Here is a 27,641-nt window from a genome sequence, read left to right as displayed (position 1 = left end):
AGATGAGTCTTTAATCTCTCGTATTTATAGATATTTTTTATCTTGTATTATGCTCACTTCTTCCCTTTGTTGTTTCCATGTTAATAACTTTAGCAACAACTCATTCCAGAAGGGTGAAAGAATTCAATCTCTAACTGTATTTGTCAAGGGTTTTGATACTTCACTCGAGGAAAAAGAGGTAGTTCTTTTTTTCTTATCTTTTTTTATTTTTTACACCACTCCCCGCACTGATTGCATGAATCTCTTTCTATTGACTCTTTGCTTGGTTTACCAGGAGTACTTAACTGTATTTAATGCCTACATTTTTCTTTCAGATAAAAGCTAGCCTGGAAGAGCATTTTGGTTCTTGTGGAGAGATTACCAGGATATTGATTCCGAAAATTTATGATTCTGGTGCATTTAAGGGGTATGTGTTCTTGTTTTGATGCAAGTTAGTTTATAATATACTGTTAAATTTTTGTTTTCTCAACATCATTCATCATCGGGACAAAATCACTTTGTTTACACAACTGCTGAAAGTTATCTAGAGATAATTCAGGAATCTCCACACATATTGTGTGAGACTTATTTTATTTTAGAAATAAATATGCTTTTGGTTCTTAAAATATTAGGAAAAATTAGAAATGGCCATGCTCAAAATTTTGATATTGTTTGGTCATTTATACTTTCAAAAGTCATTTGTTTCAACGTAGTTAACTTTTATCTCACATGACAAACAGCGTTTCACAGAGGCGTATGGACTGCTGACAGATAGCGTGTTACATGTCTGACTTGTGTTGGTTTTACTTCTTTTTTGGTAATAAAACATTCATTTTTCAGGATTAATTTATGAATTTATTTCAAAAAATCAAAACTATTGCGTTGGTTTATTTAAAAAGTTAAAACTATTGCATTGGCTTATTTAAAAATATTAAAACTATTGCATTGCCTTAGTCCACACTTTTCAGGATTAATTAAATATAAAAAACCATTGTTAGAATGTAACCATTGCTACAAAGAAAAATAAAAAAGGGTAGACGAAGTTATGCTGGAGGAGAGAGAGTATGAAGTTCCAATGTAAAAGGAAAACCAAAAGGCTTGCAACAGGGCCATCTAATACAACAAACAAAAATTTATACGTGAATTGAACCTTTTCTAGAGAAAGGGTAAAAGGGAAATGCAAATTGATTTAGGCTAAGATATGGAATTTATATATAACAAGACATAAATGATAATTAAAACAAAAAAGAGTAAAGTTTATTTCTTTCATATTCAATGTAAAGGAAAATAGTAATTTGAAGAATCTCTTCTGAAGTTTCTTTGTGTGCAGCTTCTTCTCCTCCATTCCAGGGCCATCCCCAGCCGCAGTTTGTTGAATCATACCCTTTTTCTTCTTTACCTTCCACGAAACGGAAACAAACAATTCATCTTTCAGAGCATCCAAGGTCTACTTCAAAGTGCAATATCACTATTAACCTCAAGTTTTAACCCTCCTTTGTTTCCTTCTGTTCCCGCCACACCATGCAAGTAACCTAGTTTGGAACAATGTCAAATCTTTGTAGCCAAAGAAAACCTTCTGAAAGTTGCTATCACCAACTCTTGGGCAGGCAAACACAACGGCAGTGATTGGGGAAGAGCGTCGCCGGAGATGCTGGTGGCAGCCGGAACCTTAGCCGGCGTCATTTGCCTCTCCCTCTTCATCCACGCAAGACGTGAAACAGGGCTCGCCGCCACCGTTTTTGTCTGACGTTACGTCGCCACTGAGGGCGCTTCCGGACACCACCGCTGGTGCTACCGACGCTTCCATCACTCGTTCCCCTCCCCTGCTGATGCTCGTTAACAAAAACCCTAGGCCCCAATTTCTGATTTCACAATCTCCTCACGTTTCAATTACAGTTCAATAGTTGCATTTCACAGATTGAATTTAATTAAAACGCTGAGTTTTACCAAATTTTTCATTTTAAATAAAAAATTAAAACCAACACGTGTCAGACACATGACACGCTACGTGTCAGCAGTCCAGATGCTTTCTAAAAACAGTGTTTGCAACGTGGGATAAAAGCTACTTAGAAATAAGAGACTAAAACCAATAATGTTTTTAAAAATACTTCCAAATTGAAATAAAAAAATATTTATTATCCCTTTATTTTATTTTTATGTTACTGTATTTTTTAAACTATCTTGTTTAGACGAATAGAATTAGGTTTTTCTTGAATATATTTATCTGTGATTGGAAAATTTGCAGGTTTGCTCTGGTAGAATTCAAGGATGTTGAGAGTGTGAAGACAGCTGTAGATCTTAATGAAAGTGAGATGGGAGGTTATACCTTGTTAGTTGAGAAAGCAAGGCCTCGACGTGGTGGAAATGGCTCTAAAAATGGTGGTGGATGGCATTCTGGTGGTGGCTGGCATTCTTTATTTTTCTCATGAACCCATATCTATTTTACTTTTCTACACTTAGCTTTTTGTCTATTTACTCAATTACTTATAATAAACTCTCACAAAACTATTAATAAAAAGTTATTCAATGTTCAAAATCTTATTTTTCTGATGCTCAAAATATTATTCAAATCTATTTTATTATGAATAATAATTCTTGATGGTCTTATAAAAATATGTACGAATTAGTTATTCCTAATCACATTATTTATTTTATGTGATGAATATCATGTTTTCATGTTATCATAGGTTTAAGAGTAATATTTGAAAATAGAACCATAAAGTAGTAAAATAATAGGTTCATTGGTTATCAAAATAACTAAAAAGATCTTCCTGATCAATATTTTAAATAGATGAAATAATTGGATTTAGTTAAACTTTGGATCGTTATAACCCAATTTAAAAGAAAGCGAAATTTAAAAAAATAATCATAATTTAAAAGATAGTTTCTTAAAATAATAAATAAAATTAATTTTAATATTTTCACATATAAATGTTAAGACATGTATATATTTTTTTGCATTATAATTATTAATTTTAAAATTTAGTCTATTCTTATATTACCTAAATTTATTTAAGACATACTAGATCGAGTTAAAATTTGTCTCATTCAACTTAATTCATTAATTGTTTTATATGAAATTATCCATTTTACATAATAACTAATCCGTTAAATAGGTTCATAAATAAATTAAAATGGAGGGAAACATTGGTGAAATTGCCGAAAGCCAAAATTTCCCGCCATATATAGATAATTTTTTTGCACTTTCTCTCTCTTTCTCTCAGACGTGTTGGCGCTTCTCACTCAATGGCGAAGACTCGAAGAGGTGAGAAAGCAGCGAAAGCAGAAGCTGATGACAGTGGCGATGGCCTCGAAATAATCTCCGTCGGTTCACTCTACAAAGGAGCATGGGACAAGAAGTATTGGACTACCTCTAGGGTTTGATTCCATTCCCTCCTTTTCTCTTTCCCGCCATTTCTCACAATCGATTCCAATTCTTCAATTTCTTTTACTTTTCATCAACTTTTTGGGTTTCTTTTTCTCTCATAATAACCATCTTTGACGAAATTTATAGATTACTCGTAAAACTGCGTTGCGGTATAGCTTGCTTCAATTCAACAACTGTGCGGTGTGGAGTTGTTTTTTGTTCTGCTTTTGCAATGTAGTTGAAAATTGTATTTTGTTATGTTCTTAAATATCAAATATCATTGCATGGGAAATCGGGATTTGTGCGGGAGAAACAATTTGTTTTTGTTTATTTTTCTCTGGTGACTGATGTAATGCATTTTTACGTTGAGTACATTGCAGGGAAAAGATCGGTATCCATATCCTGTTGGTTATCAGGCTGTTCGAGCTTACAATGGGATCACTTTTAAGATGGAAATTTGTGAAGGTGTCAATGGCCCTAGATTTTTGGTTCGTATTTGGGCTTCTATGTGTTTTATTTATGTTCTAAAGTTTGATGTGATATGGTAAAGGTTCACATTTTGCTTTGGGTTTTATGGAAAATATTTAGTTGTGTACTGTAATGCAGATCTCTTCTGATGATGGGAGTTCATGTTCTGGGAAAACGCCTGACCAACCATGGGAGGAATTTCAGAAGAAAAGTTGCCCCCGCATCAAGATTTGGCATGGAAAGAGACTTTCACCTAGGATGGATGGCTTGGAGGTAGGAATCTGTGATGTTGACTAAATCATTTTGTAAAATTCCTGGTTTTTCTGGTTTTTCCAGAAATTTTCCTTCCTATCTTGTTGTATGTTACCATTTTTTTGTTTGCTATAATATGATATTTTATCCATACTATGCTTTCTGTTTCTTATATCTTACATCTTACCTTAGTCAATCACGGACAAAATAGACTCTTCATCAACAATGATATTATTGTTGACTTTTAGGAGAAAGTAAAAAACAACTAGGATTTAAATGTTAAAATATAAAACTATATGTTTTTGCGGACTATGATCAATTTTCACATAAAAAAAGGTTAGAGTGAGTAACCAGTAGCATGTTGTGTCCCCTGCATTCTCTGTCAATCATTTATGCTATATAACTGATCATAGGTACTATGCATGCAATGAAGACTAAACTGGGACAGTTCTTTTTTTGATGAATTTGGTTTTAAGGAAGCAATCTTTACATTTTGTCTCAACAAGTAAACTTCTGTTAACAGATAAAACCATTTATGAATCACTACCTTCCTTTTTTCTCTTAAATAAACTTTCTTCTTTATAAAGATACCTAAGAACTTGTGTCCAGGATTTGTACCATTCTGGGTTGATCAATATCCTAATTCTCCTTTTTTCTTTTAATTCCTTTCTGTTATTTCACAATCACGCATATTTTAATCTTACTATATTGTTTTTAATATAGTTGTCTGTGGTGCATAGTGTATTTTATTTTATTTTCATCATATGCAGTTTTTTGGGTTCAAAAATCAGTCTATCCAGAGGTTGCTCCGTGAACTGGTAACAAATGTAAATGAAATAGCAGAACGGAGCTTGGTATCCCCAAACACCTATGAGGGGGTTGCTAGAGCAGATCATGATGATTGCTGCCCAAATGTAGGCACATATCCTGATTTACTACTTTACCTCGGAAAACCACACGTTACAAGGAAGAGAAGCAGATGTGAACTCAAAAACAAAAAATTAAATGTACGAGCTAGACCTCAGTCTCCAGAATTCATATGTAGTGAACCTTCAAATGTAAAGAACGAGAAGAGTTGTGGTCAGGGGAGTTCTACAACCCATTATGGTTCAGAAGTACCTGAGGTCCACAATCATATAAAGAATCGTCTTGAAATTTCTAATAATAAAGAAGTGGGAGCTATGCCTTCTGAAGGGACAACTGGTTTTCTCTTTTCTGAAAGTTGCAGGGCTAAAGAACTAACTGAAAACTTGTCCACAGAAGAACCTGTAAGCATGCCTTTAAACTTGTGATGTTCTAGTGAACACTATTAATTGTGAATATGTTGCTTCATAAAACACAATCTGTTGAGTGGTTATCATTAAAAACATTGTTCTTTCCTTTTCTTGATCTTCATAAACTCAAAATCATAAAGTACTTGTAAGTGATATGTTTTACTTCTTACAACCGATTTATTTTTTCTCTTGCTTGAAATATTTCAGATTCAGTTAAAAATTTCCCAGAGATAGGCAATAAATCAAATTTATGGTCCATTTTGTTATAGAAGAAAATATCTTAACTTCTTGCAGCTTCATAGGTCGCGTTATGTGGAGTTGAAGATGTCTAATTTGTTGGTGAAATCAGAAGACAATAAACTAATGCAGTCACATTCTAAGGAGTCTGTAGGTTGTATTGACATTGATCTGTGTGCTCCTGATACCCTAGATTTTGTGCAAGGTACTTGTATTTTGTTTGTACTATAAAACCTATTACTTTTCACTTTTAATGATTTTCAATACGTACAATCTTGTATCCTCATGCTCATTTCAATTGATGGGTTGGAAGACTTTTTGGCTAAGATGTTGGCATACTCAGTTATTTTACTTTTTCAATAATGTTTGGGGTTTATATCTAATTTTGAACCTTTCCAATTTGGGTTATCAAAGTTGGGTGATACTGCTTAATAACTTTGCCGTTATTGAATAGTGTAGTGAATTCTTTGAATGAACGCATTAGGAATAAAATAGGAGAGAAGTAAGGGTCGAACGGGTAAGAGGAGAGAAGTAAGGGTCGAACGATATATATTAATACCGAACGGTGGGGAAGAGAGACTGAATGGAGAGGACAAGAAAGGATGAGGAAAGCTAGACCGAACGATATTAACCGTTAAAGGCCGAACGGTAGTTTCAGTTAGGAAGGAATGCGGGAATGGAGATATTTTAATTTGGCACTATAAATAATCTTCTTTGATTTTTGTTCAGGGGAGGATTTCATTTTTGAGTATAGATTAGGCATATTAGCCAGTGGAGGGAGATAGGCTTCCTTGGGAGAGATTACACTTGTAATTTTCTACACTTTACAGAATCAATAATACATACATACATACTTTCATTTTTGTTGTTCGAGTGTTTGAGTGAGAAGAGAGCATAGATTTAGGTTACTCGCATAAAGTAACCTAACAATTGGTTCGACCTGCCAGATCCAAATCGGAGGGAGAGCAAGATGGAAGGGAAGTTGCATGCATTGGAGAATCGAATCGAAGGGAGGATGAGTGTGTTGGAGCTTGTGGGAGAAGAATTGAAGGCAGACAATATGGGCATTCGCCAAGACTTGAAAGAGCTTACGCGAGTGGTAGAGAGGTTGGCGCGAAATTTAGAATGGAATTCAGAAGGAAGTCAGGGGTCCATTAATGGTGGAGGAGAAGAGAGAGCTCAAAGAGGAGAAGAAAAAAGCTTAGAGGAAGAATTAGAGGACGACCAGGGAGATGCACCACTTAATTGGGTGAAACGGGTAGAATTACCCACTTTTGAAGGGCTCGACCCGATGCAATGTTAAAGGAGAGGGAGATAGAAACCATGACTTTAGTTTGGACCTTAGACCAAGCAGAAGTGACTGAGGGAGACTGGGAAGCAGAGAGACTAGCACCAGTGCAAGAAGCGAGGTTGCAACAGATTCTAGCATATTTCGAGGGGGTGTTTCGAGAACCCCAGGGGCTGTCGCCTGAGAGGAAAATAGACCATCGAATCACATTAAAGGAAGATAGACTTCAAATTCAAATTAACTCAATGCAGTTTGTGCGCGCAATGGAGGTGTTGTACACGAAACTCCATGACAAGTACACCGAAGTCAAGACTAAGAAACTATCTGATTTGGAACACCTTAACAAAGAACAACAACTTAAATTCATCAATTGCTTGTCCGCTGCAGAAGAAGTAATAGAGCACTTGAAGACCGAGAAGGAAGAGCTTCTTGGACAAGTCAATGATTTGAGAGTCGAGCTCGCTTCGCTAAAGGTTGCCAAAGACAACCAGTTAGCGGACTATCAGATGCTTTTGAGGAAGGAAGGCCACAAAAATGAAACTCTTTCTGAGAAGTGGAGAAAATACAGCACCCTTGCCAAAAAGGAGCATATCATGATTTGAATAATAGCAGAAGGATCGTAGCTGTAGATGACCAATTTAAGGCTAAGTCTAACAATCATATGTGAGAACGACTACAAAACGTATAAGACAAAATGCTTTGAAGGACGAAGCAAGGTTTATATCTTTTGAAAATGATCAAGTTAATTCTGTTGAGAGAGTCCATGCACACTGCCTGCAAGGAGACAACATCTGGTACGTTGTTGGAGTGCGGTAGCAAGGCTAATGTTCTATCAGGCCTTGATTTATAGGAAACTGGCCATGATGACTGGCTTATTCCAATTCTTTTTCAATATGCACTGGGAATGAAGTTTTTCATTTACTGTCAAACTAGACGGATTTGCCTTTCTGCAATACATCTATCAAGTGGCTACTCCTTCAATTATCATGGATTTGCAAAGCCCCTGAAAAGTGCTACAGCAAAGGAACCAGCAGCAGCAAGGGGAGGAGATACCCAAGTCTTGATACAATGGCAGCAAGGTGGATTGGAGGACGTCACCTGGAAGAGGAGCATTAAGTCAAATAACAGTTCCCTGACTTCAACCTTGAGGACAAGGTTGATTTTGAGGGGTGGAGTAATATTAGGAATAAAATAGGAGAGAAGTAAGGGCCAAACGGTTAAGAGGAGAGAAGTAAGGGCCGAACGGTATATATTAATACCAAACGGTGGGGAAGAGAGACCGAACTGAGAGGACAAGAAAGGCTGAGGAAAGCTAGACCGAATGATATTAGCCGTTAAAGGCCGAACGGTTGTTTCAGTTAGGAAGGAATGCAGGAATGAGATATTTTAATGCGACACTATAAATAATCTTCTTTGATTTCTGTTTATGGGAGGATTTCATTTTTGAGTATAGACTGGGCATATTAGCCAGCGGAGGGAGATAGGCTTCTTTGTGGGAGATTACACTTGTAATTTTCTACACTTTATAGAATCAATAATACATACATACTTTCATTTTTGTTGTTTTGAGTGTTTGAGTGAGAAGATAGCATAGATTTAGGTTACTCGCATAAAGTAACCTAACAGAAAGTGTGAAATGTTTTGTGGTATTGTCAAAGATATGACATTTGTTGATTCCACTAATTTTAATACAATATTTATAAATTCATGGGTGGTCTCAAAAAACACATCTTGTAAAAAACTCTTAGAATCTTTTTATCACTATGTTTAAGCTTTTTTCTATTTATTAATATTAGTATTTCTTTATTCTACAAAACTCTCCTTTAATATCAGTTTTCTCTCATTTATTTTTTCTTCTCTATATTCCTTTTGAACCAAATCACTTACTCTAGTACACTGCAGAAAATACTCTTGATTCTGGCCCAAGTGAACCAGATAAAAATGCTTACATTAAGACAGCTTGTGAGATCACATCTGGAGAATTGTTAAATGCAGAGCATGAAAAAGTGGTCAAATCTAATTCAAATCGCTCTGAAAAAGGTGACTTTGGTTCAGCTGGCCATGATGTAGCAAACTCGATGATGTCACTTCTGCTTCCTCAGGCAGTTCCTCTACTGAGGTCTGTTTCAACAGATAAGGAGCTTATCATTAGTCCTGCAGATATGCCACCTTCTCAGGTCAATTCGAAGGACGAACATGATAAAGTCGGACATAGTTTGGAAGTAGCCTCATCTGGTAAATATTACCTTATCTAGAATATTGTTTCTGAGCATTTGTTATTACTGCCTGTGTGTCAAAACATTTGATATAGTATGTTGTCATTTCAATCTACCTTTTCATTGTCATGTTTGTGCATTTATATATCCTTATGCATTATCAAAAATATGTTTATATGGCAGATGTAATAATGATAGAGGCTGCACAGGTGGAACATGGAGAGACGATACATGGGCATACAGACCCACATTCAGACACTCCTAATTCTGAACATATGAAGTGTATCGTTCCTGACAGTTTTGAATATAGTCAATGTGATAATTATAAAACTAATCAGGAAATGTTATCTACTGATCTTGCTGAAGCTGGTAGATCTAGTTTCAATATAGAAGTGTGTTCTCAGCAGTTTATTGGTCATGACATGCCAAACATAACATCCACAAGTCATGCTTCTGTGATGGACTTTGAAGACATTCCTCAGAATTTTGATGTATGCATTCCTGAATCTGTTCTAGATGACATGTCTCTTGAGGATCGGGTTAGTTCTGGAAGAAGGGAGGATAAGTATATAGATGTGAAAGAAAATTCAGCACATGTTAGTCTCAGTTATGCACAAAAGGACTCTCCAACTGCTCAGGATTTTACTGGAGGTAATGTGTTTATGATATTTGACATTGACAAAATTATTATAAATATAGCATATTGCGAAATAATTTTTCCGTCTATTTTGAACTGAGATTCATGTCAAGCTATGATGCTCTGTCCTCCGAAGTAGTTGTACCCGTACTGGACGCAAAAAATTGGTTTCTCTACTTAATGGTTGTGACCAAGCATAAATTGGTCCATGCAGAATAATTCGCTAGTAAATGAAACAAATTGCTGTTTCACTCACTCTTCAGAATTTGTGCCGTTAAATATGTTTTGCTCACTGCGTGAATACTAGGAAAATTGTATTTATATTTTATGTGATATATGCTCCCACACACCTTAGATTTAGAAATTTTTTGTACCCTAATACCTGTTTTGATAATGGTATTCATACCCCACGGTACACTGATCTTGAGCTATTGCAAACCCAACCCAATCACATGATCCAGCATCACTGGTGATGGTTGCGGCAAATTATAGCTTAATTGCGTTGGGACTGTTGCTTACTTGAATTGTTCAGTCTGATTCAGTGATTACCAATTCTTACAAATTGTATAACGCGATGCAGGTGTTAGCAATGCATTCTCTGGGGACAAATTTAAACTTTCTACTCCTCAAATGTCTACTACCAAAGACACTTTACATTCCTCGGAAGTTATTCTAGTAAACAATTCAAATGATAAACAACGTGAACCAGATGAGGCTGCAGGTTTGTGTGTTCAAACACCTCAAACTTGTAGGGATGTTCTGATTGGACATAGTAATCTAGTGGAACAAAGCCTAGCAACATCTCAGAATCCAACCCCGTTTGCTGAACAAAATAAGTGTCTTGGTACCAAAGAAGCTCAATTAATTTCAGAACCAATGCCACTGCAAAACGAGGAACTTAAGAGTAATATGGGAAGCAGTGTTAAGTTTGTGGGATGTTACTTGCACCCAATGCCTGTTTCATCATTATTTTTGAGCACAAGAGAGGATGAAGTCCATGTTTGTGTCTTATGTGGCCAACTGACAGATCAGTACAGGACCTTGTTTACTTACAAGGTAGCCATTGCTGGACCAACACTAGGATGCCCTTCTGTCATGGCTCACAGCTCAATACTGTTACCCGATCCAAAACATATGTTCATAAAGGATGTAAGTTATTTTTTGCTTGGTCCAATCTCAACCGTTTCTTCCTTTTTTTTATTCTAAATGTTTGTTTGGATAAATGATCACTGACAAAATCTGTTTAGAGTACAGCTGTCATAACAGAATGTAACCTAGTTATACACTACTACATAGTAAGTGACAAAATCTTTCATCTTATGCTAGACTCTGGTGGAAACATCTGGGGTGCAGTTGACTCCTGGTGGACAGTATATTGTCTTAATAGGCAGCATAAAGACCCCCAATTGCAGGTTAAATGTTTCTTCATGCTTCAATTGATATGTAATATCCGTTTAAGTAGAATAACTAAATAGCGTGTCATCCCAGGGAAGGAAAAATTGATTGTTCTTGCTCAAAATGTACATCAGTCTTGTATGAGAAGAATGCATTGAAGATTGTCCAAGTAGAACACGGTTATGTATCAGTTGTAACAACATTGAAAACGGTTGACAATGCGCATTGTATATTGGTGTGTGAACCTAACCGACTTGTTTCTGTTGGAGAGAGTGGGAAACTGCAGGTGTGGGTCATGAATTCAAATTGGAGGTGATTTTAGTGACTCTTCTCACTCTTTAATTTCCTAGGGCCATTTATGTCCCTTTCGGAGTATCAATATTTAAAGTTTTAATTTATTTTAATCGACTTGCTGATTTATTGTACTTTTGCTTTTGTAGCTGTTAGCATGGATATGAATTCCCTTTGGTTTTCCTCTAAGATTGCATGAGAATATTTAGCAAACTGTGTTTTTGAGATGTTATGACAGATTGGTCTTGGTTTAAAAGCTTCCTAGTTTTTATTAAAGTTAATTTGCTCAGAATCTAAGATCTGCCATCAGTTTTGCCGACCTCTTTTCTAGAAGAGCAAATGCCACAATTTTATAGAATTTCTTCCTGTTTGTCAATGACGTCTGTGTTGCCAATACCCGTTAAATTGTTGGTTTTATAGCTAGCTTAATTAAATGTATAATATTTGGTTATCTTGCAATTGTGCTTGTGCATACAATTTAGCTTGTTCACTCTTTCATTCATATTTGGCAGTGAAAAAACAGAGCACTTCATTGTTCCAGCTGATGGCACGGCATCTCCTGGCATTGTGGAGTTGAAGAAGGTTCCTAAGTCTACTCATTTAGTTGTTGGTTTTACTAGCTATGGGGAATTTAGTTTATGGTATGCTATCTCATTCACCTTGAAAGGGTTTCCCATTGTGTTTGCATCACTCAACGTGCTTTAAACCTCAAATGTTGCTCATATTAGTTCTGAAACACCTAATACACCAGTCATTCTCAAGGACTGTCGTGTTTTTTGGGGACCATGTTGACATTTTAAACATTCTCTAGACCGAACAGGTCTATGCCAAATTGTTCGGGAATAAATTTGGGGGTATTCATGTGGGACTTTTGCATTTTTACGAGATGTGTTATCAATTTATCATATTTGTTGTATGAATTCACTTGCACTTTTTGCCCATTATGTAGTCGGTATCTAATTAATGTTTTTATTGGATCTTATTTTCTTTTTTGAGTCACAAGTTATTCAGAACATGAATTTTGTCTGTTTACTTCTTCCATAATGACCCCCACTTCTGTCTGCAAATCTTCAACATAAGGAGGTTTCAAATCTTAGTTTATCTGCTTCAAAATTTAGAAAATGTTACTCCTGACTATTCTGCCATTTTTTCATCCCATTATTTCGTATTATATTCCTATAACTATTGAAATTACCTATGGCCTAACCCAGCAGTTTAAAGAAATGGGAAAGAGAAGGGAGAAATAATCACATTGGAAAAGTTCAAGTATCATTTAATCTGGGTTACAGTTATAGTAATATGATAATATATCATTCACTATTTTCAACATTTTTCCCAGGGATATTGCAAATTGTAATTGTGTAGCAAGATTCTCCGCTATAAAAAGTCCAATAAATGAGTTCTTTCCAATAAGCTTGTTCCAGTGGAAAACAAAAGACTCAGGTACTCACAGCTATGCCAGCATGGAGGAGCAGGCTGATAAACTTTTAAAAGCAACCAATTCGTGGTACACACAGCAAGGAGAGACCTCTTGGTTTTCACCATTAGAGGAAGATGTTGCTATGTGGCTTTTTGTCTCGACTTACTCTGATCAGGATTGTTGCCAAAATCCTATTTCAACTTCAAGCAGTTTTGATATACATACAGCTAGAAGTTGGAGGCTTGCACTTGTAATGAAAAATAGCATAAATTTTGGAAGTCCCTTGGATATAAGGTGCTATAAAGTCTTTTTCCGAGTTTGATGTAGTTTGTCTTGTACTTTATTCCGTTGAAATTTTTTACTATTTTTCACTTCCATTCAAATCTCAGATTAATTATGAAGATTGTAAGGAGCCATTAGTTATAAATATTTTTTACTGATATGGATAGGTATATGAAATTGCATCTAAAGAAGGGCTGATGATATCTCAGTATAATACTCTATTTAATAGCTGCCAAGTTATTGGTTATTCCATAATTCAAATTTATCATTTAATTTACATCTTTTAATGCATTAACCCAATGCAGGATTTGCGGTATTGGTGTTTCCTGTGGTTATGGAATCGTCGGTACAAACGAAGGAGTGGTGTATATGTGGGAGTTGTCAAAAGGATCCAAGCTTGATACTCTGCATCATTTCCAAGGTATGTTCAACTGTTCCTTTTTCGCTCCTTTGCTTTGACCACTTAGCACTTGCACCTGACAACTACTACAGAAGCACCACTGATGTGTTAAGGTTGATTTTGTTATTTAATCCTTTTTTGTTCAGTTATTAAGAACACTATTTTTTCTATGAATCTCGTTACTAAACATGAATTTTTTAGATAGAAAAACACAAATTTTTGTAATTTTTTTTCTGAAGTCATTAATTTTTTTTCTTTTTAGAGGCGATATGCCCGGTGGATTTGTATGGCGGTTTCATTGATCGATCTGTTTCTAAATTAATAATTATACCTTTCCAAACTTGAACGTAATATTATTTTATTAAAATATACATTTATAATTTATAACAATATACAATGGTAATTCTTCCATTTCTTGTGTACATTTCATTTCTATATTTCATCCTCAATTATATTTTAAAATTACAATTTATATTCAATTATATTTTAAATTTATAACATTTTGATTAGTATATACAAACTATTCATCTACTAAGTACACGTTTCAATCTCTTCACAATACAGTTATTATATTTCAAATTTGTAATCTATATTTGCTCTTCCAATATTGGATATATAAAATAATATAATTATTGTAATATATATATATATATATATATATATATATATATATATATATATATATATATATATATATATATTAAACATAGTCAAATAACAATTTGGGCACATTGTTGCTTAATACAAGAAATAAATCTAATTTTTCTAGGCATTTCACCGTTTTGTTGATCATCATTGAAAATTACATTCATTAGCTCAAGTTCATATAAAGCCAAATTAGCAACTTCAAAAAGCCCACTATCATCAAGTGAACCAAAATCATTTCCAACTACATCCCAAATTGTGTTCTATCAAGTTATTTCTTTCTTCTTTCTCCAAATTTTAAAAATGTCCTTGATGTCAGATGGCCATGTTGCATGTGTTGCTACCGATAATTCGAGAGGTGCCTTAGGAGTGGCTGGTGGAGGGCAGTTGTTGCTTTATCTACACCTTGCTGAGCTAGACTCAGACTAACTGGTGAACACGAAAGTGTTCTTTACCCACCGATCTTACGAACTTGTGTTGATATTTGGAATCATTTGTTTGTATCTGAATTGCAGCAATGTTCTTCATTTTGAGAATTGCTAAGTGTTCCAGCTCTTCATCAAATTAGTGTTTCTAATCTGTATGAGCGACTGTATATTCAATTTATTGTATGTATATATCACCAGGGGATGTGAATTAGTAGTACATGCAATCAATTTTTATTTTCGTTGAAGTTGCTGCTTTGGTAAAATTTAAAAGTCAATTTGATTGTTTAATATCGCATGATTTTTAAGTAAGGGATAGATGCTGCATTTATAATAAGTTGATTTTTAAAACTTTGAAATTTTAATTATTCTTTTTCTAATAGAAACTTTTGATACAGCTTTACTTTATGGTTGACACTTTGTAACCTGAAATGAGACGGTGATTTTAGGGACGATTGCAGTTCGTTTAGAATAATGTTAAACGATGTTCTTAATATTTTATAGTTTTGAAAAACATTAATAAATATTGCCTACTTTTTTATTTTATTTAAATATATTATATTCCTTAAAACTTCAATAAAAACTATGAAAATTAGAAATTAAAATTTTTAAAAATGAAAATTAAAGAATATTTAATAAGTTAGTTTTTTTACAAATAAAATAAGAGAACATTACTTTAATAAATGAGATAGATAAATGTCAATAATTAATTAAAATAGAAATTATATGCAAATTACTATGTTGATCGATAATATACTTACATATGTTTAAATTTTATTATACTAGGTCTCACCTAAAGGCTACATAGAAATCACGTGAAAATGATCAACATCATCTGACTGTCAACGTAAGCTTTCACTAAGTAACAAATATGTCAAAAGCATACTACCATAACATTTAAATATTGAAGTCAGCGTTTCTTGAAGTTTTTATTAACGAATGAACTTTAATAGAAGAAAAAATATTAAACTTCCATGAAATAATATTTAGAAACCTATCAATCATTAGTGATCAAATTAGATTTTACAAAGCAAACCGAGAGGTAGATAAAAGAAAAAGACAAAAAAACATATGTCCATATAAAATTTGAAACCGTAAGTGTTTTTTCTTTCGGTATTTATTTACACGTATCAATTCAAAAAATGAAAAAACCAACATAAGAACAAATGACAGTGACAATGACAGTATTACAGATGCTCCCAACCCCTTACTAAAAAGAATGAAACAAAATACAAAATGTATAAAAGCAGCAAAACAATGGATCTTGCGATAACTTTGATTTTGGCTGCTCCGTAAGAGGGAAAGCCACCAGATCTGTAGCATCCAGCAGACTGCAGCATCCAGATCTGAGAAGTCACCAGAAATTATTACCAGTGCTCCAATTCTTCATTTGTTTGTCACATCAACCACGAACTACAGCAGATTGACTGCTATATGCTTCTTGTTTTGACAGTCCACGTCAACATATCCTAAATTTACAAAACCATATGTGAAGACCCCTTTTCTTTCATAATTCCTTTTGTATACATAAGCCCATTTGGAAGACAACTAGAGTACCAACATGGGACATCTCGTGAAAGGAAATATGCCTCTGTTTGAAACAAATGTATAAATAAAAGAAGTACAAGATTCTTCAAGTTTGGCAACCCAATTCTTGCTCCACGCAATTCTTCATTCTCCATGAAGGTTTTCATTGAGGCTTTCACAATCCCATGCATGTAGAGATATATACCAATTTCATCAATTAGACTTGTCTCCCAGGACCACAGGAAAAGGTAGTACTAGGCAAGTAACCAGAGTTTCTGAGAGTCTAGTTAAAAAAATATGTAGACTCCAAAACCTCGCGAAGATCGAAGTCTCCTCGTTCTGGTAAGGGAGGAAAGTTCAATGTGGGAAAATTCTTTTGGAAGCTCTCCGACAACTGCATTTACAAGTAAAGAATGAATTATTAAACAACCAAGTCATTTGGTATACAATGACGAGTTTACTTGTAAACAAAATATGTCAAATAATAAATCCAAAAGCAACATGCATCCAAAGATACTAAAATTGAGTCTGGTACGTCGATTGATTTGGTCAAGTAGAAAGGTGAGTTAGATGATGATTCACGATAAACCATGAATAGTTACAAAATGCATCAAAAGGCTTCATAAGCAAATGGTCAGCTTCACACTAATACAACCCACTACGTAATTCCTTTCGGAAAGGAAGCCAAAGAACAAAGTTTGAGTGGACTGAATATCAGAAAAGCATTTACCAAAAGTTATCAGTATGAAAGGAAAGGATTAAGTCAGAATGGATTGATTTGAAGAAAATGCTTCACGCTTGGCAATCAAATATCCAAGTAAAGAGCCCAAATAGTTAAAGATACAAAATACTTTACATTTTCCAGTACTGGAGCGTCGTAGAGTTCAACAAACTTTTCCCTGAGTATCTTGTTCATTTCATCAACATCACATGCATGTGTCCAGTATGAATCATGAACCCCTGCAATTAAGCATTGGTTTACAAATTTAAATTCCTAATGGATACTCCAATTGCATTCACCTAAGACTGTTCATGTTTTTTATATAAACCACTAAGCACCTGCAAAGTTCAAGCCCGCTCTTTTACAAGCAACTGCAGTCATCATCATGTGAGAACCATCAAGAGAATGAACAAAATTTGGGGGAAAAGCTGTTCTCTGCCTTTTAGCCATGACCTGTAACATTAGTGTGGATATTCTATTAGATTAACAATAGCATGCTTAGGGAAAGACACCTATATTGTCCCAAGGGCATTGCAGGTTTTGACAAGTAAGACCAACAAAATAACAAAATACAGCAATAGGAACACAAATTAGATAGTTCAACTAAGCCCTTCAAAACATAAACTACAAGTTGATATGGTGATGTGTCAAGTATCTTACAAATACAGGATCTTTTTCAGACATGAAAGTGTGACATTAAAATAGAACAGTTACTTCCAAACACAGGTCTACATATATGGTTGGTCAATTTCAATCAAATCAATGCTTACCTTGTCAGTCTCTCGTTGTAATGTCAAAATCTGAAGGGAAGTTTTGATCTGTACATCATATCCAATTACCATATTAATGACAAGAAATGTGTCAACTACTTCTAAGTTATTTGACTAGTAGAGAGGAAGAAAAAAGAGACAATGAAAAATAGGAAAAATAGGCCATCAGTTGAGAAATTACAAGATGCCTTCCTAATTGTCGATAGGGTTGTACTACAGGTAGACCGAGGGGAGTGATCCACCGGACTGCTTGGTTAGTGGAAGCAATCACCTATTCCATGTTCAAAATTTAAATCATTAAGACGATTGAGATGTATACAGTAAAAGCATGGGAACATAGTATTTTAATAGCCACATAATTCTTGAATAACATGTTCAATGCCTATAGCACTTTTGGAGAGAAAAAACGGCATGCTGAAAAATATATGCCTATATTACAAAATAAAACTCAATTATAATTCCTCAGAATAATAAATACAAGGATTTGCAGTTACCCTAACAACAAATACATTCTAAAGGTCCCACGTAATATGGAGCATATAAAATATATGCACCACACTTGTCACATATAACTTACCCTTAGACATCTCAATGACTTAAAGAATACATATTCTAGCTTATTATTTGAATTTACAGTTGGAAATGTCCCCTAATTTTAAAAAACCGTGACGCATAGGGGCATCAACAGGCTTATCGTATAACAGAACTGATTCCTTAAGGATTCCCATTGTATACTTTCCCTAGAAAATTGTGATACCATCCTTGGATTATGCCATCTCCATTCCAAAAAATATTGCAATTATTAAAGATCTCTTGTAAAAAATTATATTAAAGAAGTTTCACCTAAATGATGTAGGTGATTGTTGGAAACTACGCATCTATTGGGATGTGCTGCATTAAAAGTTTAGGTTCATGTAACTTTACAACTGTATGAACTTTACTTTAAATTTAAATTTCAAATAATGATTCTAGAAGATTCAGGTAGTTAAGATTAAGGGATAATTTAGATTTGAGTTGACCTTATTCGCTTTTACTTTTTCCCTGTCTCATCTAACATCATTTTTGTAAACATATTTGGACCTCTCCTATCCATCTCCCTATGTAACTTCTAGAGGGGTCAAAACTACATCAACATCACCGGTGTCATGCTTTGTCCTCGGAGTTTAGTTTACAAGTTATAATCCAGAAACTGAATGGAAGAATCTACATTGAACGGGCTCAATCTGTGAAGTAATATTTGGATGATCATTGAAGAAAACCATGAAATGCAAAGGCTACTTGCCGAAAATCCATTGCAAGCCACCCAACAGTAAAACAAAATTTAGGTGGTAGGACACTTCAATCCAGAGTAAGTGACACTTTTTTAGATGTTACAAGGCCATGAATAAGTTAGTCTTATTTCCTAAACACGCATTCCAAAGAAAACTGAACCCACCTGAGCAAATGTGATTATTCTAAGACTACCCCTTAGCCCAAAACTTACTATGTATTAAATGTCACAAATAACACTAAATCTTCAAGGTCACTGTTAGGATGCCATTTGGCTGATATGTAGAAGGTTACTAAGCACCTAATCATAGAGAAGGTAGAATAGTAAGAAATCAACACCGACAAAGATAAACAAAATCTCCAATTTTTGAAAAATAAATACTACTTATTAAGAGCCCAATGAGTGTTGTCTGCCACAAACTTCTAAAAGACTTGAAGGTCGGCTTGTGTTCCTTTTCACACACACACACATAAATATTCATTATAGATAACATCTTACCATAACCCTAGACTGTCAAAATTTTCTAACAAATTGTATCAGAAAGAGACATATATTAAAAACAATAAGATAACACATACAAAATTTAAATACACTAGATAGATAAACTATGAAAAGTATATCATGATAAACTACTAGGCATTGGTTCATATTACCTATATTTCACAATTAATTAGCACGAGCCAATCATATGCAGCATTCTTAATACAATTAATAGAAAAGCAAGAGACAGACGTAGGGGGATCAAACCAAAACCCACCAAGAGAATCTAAAATAGGGGACGCCACATCCTTAAAATTTAGAGACAACAATGGAGGCACTCGCTCATTCATTTAATCAACCATAACCAACAGAAAGTTAGACATACCTTTGCACAATCACCTAGCCAATCCATAATACTCCTTGCTGCCTCAAACATCTCTTCTAAGGCAGTGAGAGTGGTCTATAAAACAATGACTAATAAGTAAAAGTAAAATAGATAATAGAATAGATTTAGAAATGTTAACATGCAATTCCACTAAATCAAATTTTCATACTCTTGCAGCATAGCAAGCAGCAGTAAACAGCTCTATATCATCCTCAATGGCACAACGCTCCTTTAACCTCCTCTTTATCTGCTCCCTGGCCCCAATGTAAGTCACTCCGTAGACAGATGTCATCACTGTTTGCTTTACCAACTTTCGGTCCACCTAAGGTTAATTATGATAATGTTTAATGTTTGTAAGTTCAAGGCTGGCAAAATTGTATAATTCTTTCATATTACATTATAAAGAAAAAATATAAAAGCCACTTGTAATGTCGGATGAGTCAACAATGTAGTTATTAATAATAGGTCACAAGCTCCTAACAATCCATCTTCAGATATTCCAAGGGAAAACATTCCAAAAAAAAAGTTAACTGTTTTAAACTTGCAATTAAAAGAAACCTGGCTGATTAAGCGCCTAGCATGCAACGCATTTGGATTAGTTTGGGGATCTTTCTCTGCATCACTTTTCATGATTTCAAGTACTCTGCACCATATTGCCAGAGCCAACGATGTCAAAACACATAAACTTCTTTCCAACAGCAAATAAATTTAGAGAGTATCCATAGATAGAGAGGAATAAACAAACAGTAGTGATAATTTAATACGGTCTCCTCAGTCATTTCTGGGGGAAATACTACAATGAACCTATAGAATGAAATCAAATAATTAAAGAGAAAATGAAAAGGCTAGAAACATTGGTAATAATTACCTGGCCGCAATTCCTGAGTAAACATCAGCAGGCTGGTCTCCACCAACAAGATTGACTGCAGCAGCTCCCAACTTCAAATACAAGTGAAATTGTGGATGAGGCAGAATTGAAAAAGAGGGGGAATTGATGTAAACAACGTTGTCATGCCAAAACTACAAAAACTTACCCTACTTTATGTTAGAATGGATAATTTTAAATGAAAAATGATTAATTTATAAAGAATTAATGCAACGTGCTGTCATTAACATTGATAAAAGTTTAAACCAACTATTCTTATGCGGGCATGGTGCAACCTTTCTAAGCATATACATCAAACAATAAAGAAAACATCCTACCCTCAATAACATGAAGGAAAATATTTGAGTTGACTGGTAAAAAAATCAGCTTTAGGTCATTTTATTTTGGCAATCAATGTAAAATGTGAATTCATATAAAATAGGCAATAAACTATGTTAAATGGAAATTGAACTAGCCCATTGCATTTCCTTGGTTTCAGTTTCTAGCAGAATCAGAAAATTTGAAGCAGTTGAGAAAAAATAAATACGAGATGTAAAGTTAATATTTTAGTTCTATCAACCAACCTACATTAAATACCAATCCCATGAAAGAAATAAAGTCTTGCTCTCACAAAGAAGATGGCAAGGGAGATTCAAAACCATTTGCATGAAGGGTTGGTTCATTATTCAATTTCAACTGGGTCTAACTCAACCCCAGAAACTAGCTAATAAAGTGAGGATTGTTCAAGCCTTTATGATCTACTTTGGCTATATACATACAGTTGATGTTGGACCTCAATAATAGTGACAAGGAACATCCCAACTAAACATCTCTCAAACTCTCAGACTCCCACACGCCCATTCAATACACAAAAAACGAAAATTAAAATAACCAATGCAAAATACCTTGTCTCGCCCAAGTGCGGCATAGTGTTGTAAGCCATTGCATGAACCATCCTAGCAAGCATGGTGAAAAATTAAAATTAGGAGAGAAATACTAAAGAATGGATCAGTGGCCTTCCAGCCTCAACTTCATCAGCATGCATGCTCCAGTGAGTGACTAGGATATGTCAGAGGAATACTGTTTTGGTATACAGTTTAAGTATGCCAACTTTGTTGGAGTATGAAATTAATAAGGTATTCAATACCTGAAAACCTTGCATTATGATCAAGCGTTACCTCGTCTTTTTATCTGGGCTTGTTACTAAAGCCCAATCCAGTCAGGGTTTTTAATTATGTATTCCTAGGTACAGCCAAATAAAAGCTCAACTTCTTACACATCGAATGAACATCATGTTGATATATACCAGTTTGCAACAAGCAAATGTGACTATAATATAAATCTAATTTTACATGTAATATTGATACTGATTAGATATTTGTCACAACTCAATTTAAAAATGCACCAGGGACAAACTTCCAAGATAGGTAAAAATAATCTTAGTAAACATATTTTAAAAATGAATAAGTTGCCTGAGTGATGTTTGACACGTTTCTTAAGTAGCAAGAGTAATGACTATGTTTCCATGCGTCTTCCTCCCAAAAGGAAAATAAAAGTTATCCGCATGAATATATATGATTCAGATGCAACTTTGCTTCTGAAAGAAAAGATTATAGTGTTCCATTTAGAAGAAAATTTCAACTAAAAAAGGTAGCTGAGTTGTCCTTGTAACATAAAATGTAGAATCAGTTAATATATATTGTTCCCAAATAACAATTTCTGGCATCCCACACAAGGTACCTGGTGTACTGGCATGTGAGAAATGGTAGTCTCAGGATTAGGGCTCCTCAATGCTTCAGAGAGATTCATGCATGCTGCCAAGCACTGAAAAGGATCCTCTGCTTGCAACCACCACCGATTTCCTTCAAGTGGCCTGTCTGAAGAATCAAATATGTCATCCAGGTGGTTCTCAGTAAATGCTATTCGATCATTGTGAGATAACTTGTCGACACCACCAGCATACAAATTTGCAAGATGTATTTTTAACCAGTGCAAGCCTGACTTCCCTAGAGGACGTCCCTCTGCAAACTCAAGTATGCCTCGGCATAAATCAGAACCAAGATGGTTCAAATATGGGTGCATGGGATAAGCTCGTCCTCGAAAATCAAGATTATGAGGATAATAGAAGCCTTCTTCATCCTTCATCTTTCGTGCAACCTACAGCCAAAAAAGCCAATGCAATGCAACAAGGATGAGTGTATGCAACATCTCCCGGACAGTATTTGTTATATAACCCAATCTCTTAAAGAGTAGCAGATTTCTTACAGCAAGTTTAAGTTCTATGTCACATCGCTGTGAATGTTTCTCACTATTCTCCTTTTTCACAGCTTTGACTTTCCACTTCCATTTTCGGATTTCTGCTTCATCTTCTGTATCTGGTTCTTCAGGGAGGGGAACCTTTGACATTAAAAGAGAATCCAATCAAAAAGCCATAGTCAGAACAGTAGAACCACCCTTGTATCTTGAGTTATATTTGACTACACATTCAAAAATCTATATCTAATAGAAACTTTAAACCAACTGATACAAACCCAGCAAGGATACTCAAATTTTATGGTAAGATATCATTGACATTGATATCACGAAGACATCAGATTGGTATAAATGTAGAAGAATGAAATAAAATATAAAAAGTGAACCAAGGCAATGCAGTACTTCAGGGGACTGCTTCCTCAATGCCCAAAGGTCCCAATTTCGTCTCAATGAGTAGAAACTCCATACCTCAATTAGGATCCTCTTTCAAAAAGACCTAACTACATTTGTAAGTTCAGTACAACTATATCCCACTTATGCCCCTTGTTCTCTTTTCCCTTACTCCTCAATTGATAGGAAAATGTAAAGTAAGAACTAAGATGTTTTTATCCATTAATACATAGTAAACCCTAGCATTCAACGAAAAATAAAAATGATGCTTGATTCCAAGAAATATATACTGTTGTGCTGGAAGCTACTCAAGTGGAATATCACTTCTTCCAATAAAGTGGGCCAAGTTTTGTGAAAATCTAGGTATTCAACAGATAAATTTAGCAAAAGGTTTATCTAATGCTCACATCTTCACGATCCACCAAATCAGCCAGGCCTCCTCCATTAGCCCATATTTGATCTATCACACACAGCACCCTTTTGTTTACCCTCCATTTGGTATTGCCAAGAGTATCAAGGGCCTAGAACAGAACAAAACCAGAATTAATTTCAACAACTAACAACAGCAGCCCATGAACAGACTTAGAAAAACACATAATTTTAAAAAGAATATCCAAACCTCAAAAACAGGATCAAGTTGACTCTTGGTAGCCCTCTTAACTGCCTCACGTTGCTGCCTAGCTCCATGAATTCTCATCACATACGATGGCAGAAAAAAGTATCCTCCTTTGTCATACCTACAAAAGATATTGCAATAAGCAAAATGTAGTCATTACTCAATCCGAAGTGGCATGTCAAAAGGTTCTTATCACAAGAAAAAAAACAAAAAACAGTAAAGCATACAGCAAAGTAATTAGATGTTTGAACTTGATCATGTGATTCAAATTATACTATCCAAAATTGTAGGTATTAAACTAGAGAATTAAACTAAAGATAAAATGAAGGGAAAAAAGATAAATCTTTATAATAAGAAAACAAAAATGTATTAACATTTGCAGTACCTTGTCCAGTTAATAGGTGGCACCAACATTGGCATGTAAGGGATGACGACGTGCCTTGCCTGTCAATATAAACAAACTTCTATGTTAGCATCAATCTCATGAACTTAAGATTGAAGTATAGCTGAAAGTAGAAAACTATACTAATTCTGCTTATAATCTACTTAAAGAAAAGGGGGCATGAATTCAAGTAGAAGCATTTCCCTAGAGTTACTTACAGACTTCTCAAGGCCATTTTGCACCAGAGGATCACATTCAATAACACCATATCTCCTAGTTTCCTTCCTAGTTAAATAGAAAGCACCGATTGTTAAGTAATGAAAAAGTAATCGTTTAAAAGTACAGATATTGATTGTGAAAGAGTGCTATCAATCTCACTGTGACTCGTTTGAAAGTGTTTTAAGGGTATGCTTAAATGCTGGGCGTATATCTGGTGGACCATCTCCAAACTGTTTGGCAGGTGGTTGAATGAAAGCCGTTTCTATTAGCAGATCAATTAATCGAGCGCCAACCTGGAACGTACAATAAATACATTGCAACACAAACTGAAGAATCATTCCATGTTCACAGGTACAACTTACAAGTACAAGAATCACAAACCTTTACTTGAGCTTCTTGCCCCCAAGGTTTCCAATCATCTTGATCCCGAACTAATCCCATCGCTTGTTGCCTCTTCTGTTTTTTCATCAAACCAGCAACTCTTTTCCGAAGCTTGGTCTTCTTCTTTTCCGTTTCCTCGTCCTCTTCAATCACTCTTCCTCTTTGTACTGCAGGAGCAAGATGAGATGAGTTGTCAGAGGCGGTTCTCTTCTCCCTTAACATAAATTGGTATATCCTAGCCTGATCCACATAAAGGGTAGCATTTCAGTCAACGAACACTTGAACATTACGAATTCAACATAATAATGCCCAAGTTGAACAATAAAACCTAAAATTAATCACACTTGTGTTATTGAATTAATAGATAGATAGATTCATATACCTCTTGCTCAACCGCTTCGCCTACTTGGCAAGTGGCTTGGATGACTCTGGCGGTGCCCACGCCATTCGTATTCGTCATCAACAGAGCCATCAACTTGTGCATGGTGACCACAGCCATCATATCCGCCGGCAACTCGTTGAAATAAGGAGCGTGGCTCAATCGGCACTTGCTCTCTTTACAAAGCTCCTGATCAGCGAGAATCGCATTCCTTAGAGGCTCGAACCAACCAAGGAAGAGCGACTTCATGTATGGCAAATTGGGAGCAAGCTTTTGCACGCGCATGTCCTCCAACAGCTCCTCGTACTCCCTCGCAGCTTCTTCCCACGCCTCCGTCTCCATCTTTATCTGCCTCTTCTTCAGCACCTTGTACCTGTAGCTGTTGCAGTCTAATTTGTGTTCCGCCTTCGCCATTTCCTCCAACAGTTCCTGAACCTCCTCGTAGTCGTCTTCGGTGTCCGTCGATTCAATAGCCTCGGCCACCGTTGCGTAACCTCTGTCCGCCACCATCAAAGACGGAGAAGAAAAACCTTCGTAAAAAAGAAACGATGACCGACTCACTCCAACTCTGGCGAAACCCTGACATGGGTATATGTTTAGTTTTGTACTTGTTTGGGACTCGATAATTCTCGGAGATAACGAAGAAAGACGGAAGCTGTTCCTTACGGTTGAGGAAGCTCGCTTGGCGAATTTGGTCCACATTTTGGAAATAAGAGGCGGAGAAAGAGAAGCCAAAGTGTTATATAGTGTTCTGTTAGCTAAAAAAGATCTGAGACAAAAGCCACAGCCGCCTCTAAACCCTCCATAAAACCTATCCATTTCCCCTTACTGGTATGCTTTTCAAACAGGGTTTCGGTTTCGGTTTCCGTTTCGGGTTCGGGCTATTCCTTTTCCTTCTCGGATCTTAATCATAATTAGAGTAAAATTTTAAATAAAACAATTTAACTATTAAGAAAATGGTTAAATATGTTTTTAGTCCCTAAACTATTGGCCATTTCTGGTTTACGTCCCTCTTCCAAAGTAAGGTACACTTTAGTCCTCATACTTTTCGAAACTTTGGTTTTAGTCCTCCAAAACTAACACCGTGAAAATAATGCTGACGTGGCTAACGGTAGACTGACAGAGTTCTTTATTTTTCAGCTTTTCTTCCTTTCTCTCTCCCTCGGATTATGTTACGATGACCCTTACTGTTCAACATCATTGCCTCCATCAGCCATTTCAACCTTGCCCCCAAACCCCTTCCCGCCGCTGCTCTTTCCGACGCTTCTTCCTCCGAAACCACTGCCGACGTCTTCTCCAGATCCGTCGCATCTAAGCGAAAGCGCGCAAAAGGTAACACCAACTCCAACTCCAACACCAACACCAAGCGCTGCACTCGGAGCAGAATCGCGCCTCCTTCACCACCATCGCCTATAACGCTCCCGCTGCTGCCCGAGACTCCGGTTCTGAAGAAAACAACCACCAGAGAAAGCCACAAGGACGCGCCGGTGTGGCTGAGCTTCGGGAACCGCGGCGGTGCAGGTGCGTCGGTGGATCCGTTCTGGTTCCCGGCGGCGGGAACGGTGGTGACGGTAGATAAGACAATGGTTGGAGAATCACCAAGCCTTCTAGAACTACGCCGGGAAAAAGCATCCCAAAATAATCTTCTACCGTTCCTTCTGGCGTCATGATCATTGGCATCAGCATTGTTTCCAGACAAAATGTTGGAAGATATTGTGACCACGTCAACTTGAAGCACACTATCATTTCCTGTTCCTCTTTCCCGATTGGATACAAGAATACCTAAACCTGAAGGTATTGTCTCACGGCATGGTTCTTCTTCTGGTCCTTGAGAAGTTGCTGCTGAGTTGGAACCTTGAGAAACAAAGTTGGAAGAATTTTGGATAGATATGAATTGCATTCTCAACAGAAAAGCTGATAAACTCTGAATAAAAAAAAAACTGTCTCAGTCTACCGTTAGCCACGTCAGCATTATTTTCACGGTGTTAGTTTTGGAGGACTAAAACCAAAGTTTTGAAAAGTATGAGGACTAAAGTGTACCTTACTTTGGAAGAGGGACGAAAACCAAAAATGGCCAATAATTTAGGGACTAAAAACATATTTAACCCTTAAGAAAAAGGCATTTGAGTCCATATTTTAAATAAAATAATATTAATAAGAGTAATTATTATATGTTGTTAAAGTGGTGTTATACTATACTTTCATTTGAATAATTTCTTTTAATTCTTTTCAATTTTTAATTTTAAAATTTAATTAAAATTAAAGTATAAATAAAATATGTAAAATAAAGTAAAAATCAAATATAAACGAAGTGATGTTCTATTTTTGTTTCTTTTTCTTTGACTCGTTGTTCAAGTAACTTTTTTTTTAAGAAAACAAATATAAAATAATTTTTTAAATTAAATATATTTTATATCTATACATATA

At 35.5% G+C, this 27,641-nt stretch overlaps 3 protein-coding genes and 1 pseudogene across 11 annotated transcripts in view; 3 read left to right on the top strand and 1 right to left on the bottom strand.

The window, feature by feature from the left end:
- The window catches only part of LOC108347443 (nucleolin 1), a 28,127-nt gene extending 25,612 nt beyond the window's left edge, over positions 1 to 2,515 (top strand). For 6 of the 7 annotated variants that reach the window (XM_052874162.1, XM_017586692.2, XM_052874165.1 and 3 more), the window contains 3 exons: positions 94 to 178; positions 315 to 406; positions 2,225 to 2,515. In XM_052874162.1, coding sequence (XP_052730122.1) covers positions 94 to 178; positions 315 to 406; positions 2,225 to 2,408 — 361 coding nt within the window. In that variant the 3' untranslated portion in view covers positions 2,409 to 2,515. Of the gene's footprint in view, positions 1 to 93; positions 179 to 314; positions 407 to 2,224 lie in introns of those variants that run through there. The other variant, XR_008247568.1, reaches the window with a different exon arrangement.
- A 631-nt stretch (positions 2,516 to 3,146) lies between these two features.
- On the top strand, positions 3,147 to 14,824 carry LOC108322589 (uncharacterized). Of its 3 annotated transcripts, none has more exons than XM_017554742.2 (14): positions 3,150 to 3,357; positions 3,727 to 3,834; positions 3,953 to 4,087; positions 4,837 to 5,334; positions 5,635 to 5,782; positions 8,861 to 9,100; positions 9,265 to 9,732; positions 10,299 to 10,867; positions 11,045 to 11,130; positions 11,207 to 11,425; positions 11,917 to 12,045; positions 12,744 to 13,118; positions 13,412 to 13,527; positions 14,471 to 14,824. In XM_017554742.2, the coding sequence occupies exons 1-14, from the start codon at positions 3,226 to 3,228 to the stop codon at positions 14,578 to 14,580; spliced, it is 3,333 nt and encodes a 1,110-aa protein (XP_017410231.1). In that variant the 5' UTR covers positions 3,150 to 3,225; the 3' UTR covers positions 14,581 to 14,824. The 3 variants fall into 3 exon arrangements, with proteins under 3 accessions (XP_017410239.1, XP_017410231.1, XP_017410224.1); XM_017554735.2 differs by having other exon boundaries at positions 3,151 to 3,357; positions 8,768 to 9,100; XM_017554750.2 differs by lacking the exons at positions 13,412 to 13,527; positions 14,471 to 14,824 and having other exon boundaries at positions 3,147 to 3,357; positions 8,768 to 9,100; positions 11,917 to 11,986; positions 12,744 to 12,896.
- On the top strand, positions 6,882 to 8,482 carry LOC108322612 (uncharacterized; annotated as a pseudogene).
- An 830-nt stretch (positions 14,825 to 15,654) lies between the features above and the next one.
- Positions 15,655 to 26,048, bottom strand: LOC108346222 (DNA-directed RNA polymerase 1B, mitochondrial). Its single transcript, XM_017585243.2, has 19 exons — positions 25,218 to 26,048; positions 24,836 to 25,075; positions 24,614 to 24,747; positions 24,454 to 24,520; positions 24,239 to 24,297; positions 23,857 to 23,974; positions 23,645 to 23,758; positions 22,860 to 22,991; positions 22,335 to 22,751; positions 21,500 to 21,550; positions 20,598 to 20,668; positions 20,288 to 20,372; positions 19,899 to 20,051; positions 19,730 to 19,804; positions 17,776 to 17,865; positions 17,595 to 17,642; positions 17,163 to 17,277; positions 16,960 to 17,063; positions 15,655 to 16,497 (listed from the first exon to the last, which is right to left on the bottom strand). Exons 1-19 carry the CDS (start codon positions 26,031 to 26,033, stop codon positions 16,387 to 16,389), a joined length of 3,000 nt encoding a protein of 999 aa, XP_017440732.2. The 5' UTR covers positions 26,034 to 26,048; the 3' UTR covers positions 15,655 to 16,386.
- Positions 26,049 to 27,641: the final 1,593 nt, after the last annotated feature.

The sequence above is a fragment of the Vigna angularis genome, chromosome 1 (assembly GCF_016808095.1).
Source record: "Vigna angularis cultivar LongXiaoDou No.4 chromosome 1, ASM1680809v1, whole genome shotgun sequence".
In the NCBI taxonomy this organism is placed as follows: domain Eukaryota; kingdom Viridiplantae; phylum Streptophyta; class Magnoliopsida; order Fabales; family Fabaceae; genus Vigna; species Vigna angularis.
The sequence above is the reverse complement of the archived record's forward strand: the minus strand, read 5'-3'. Positions and strand labels throughout refer to the sequence as shown.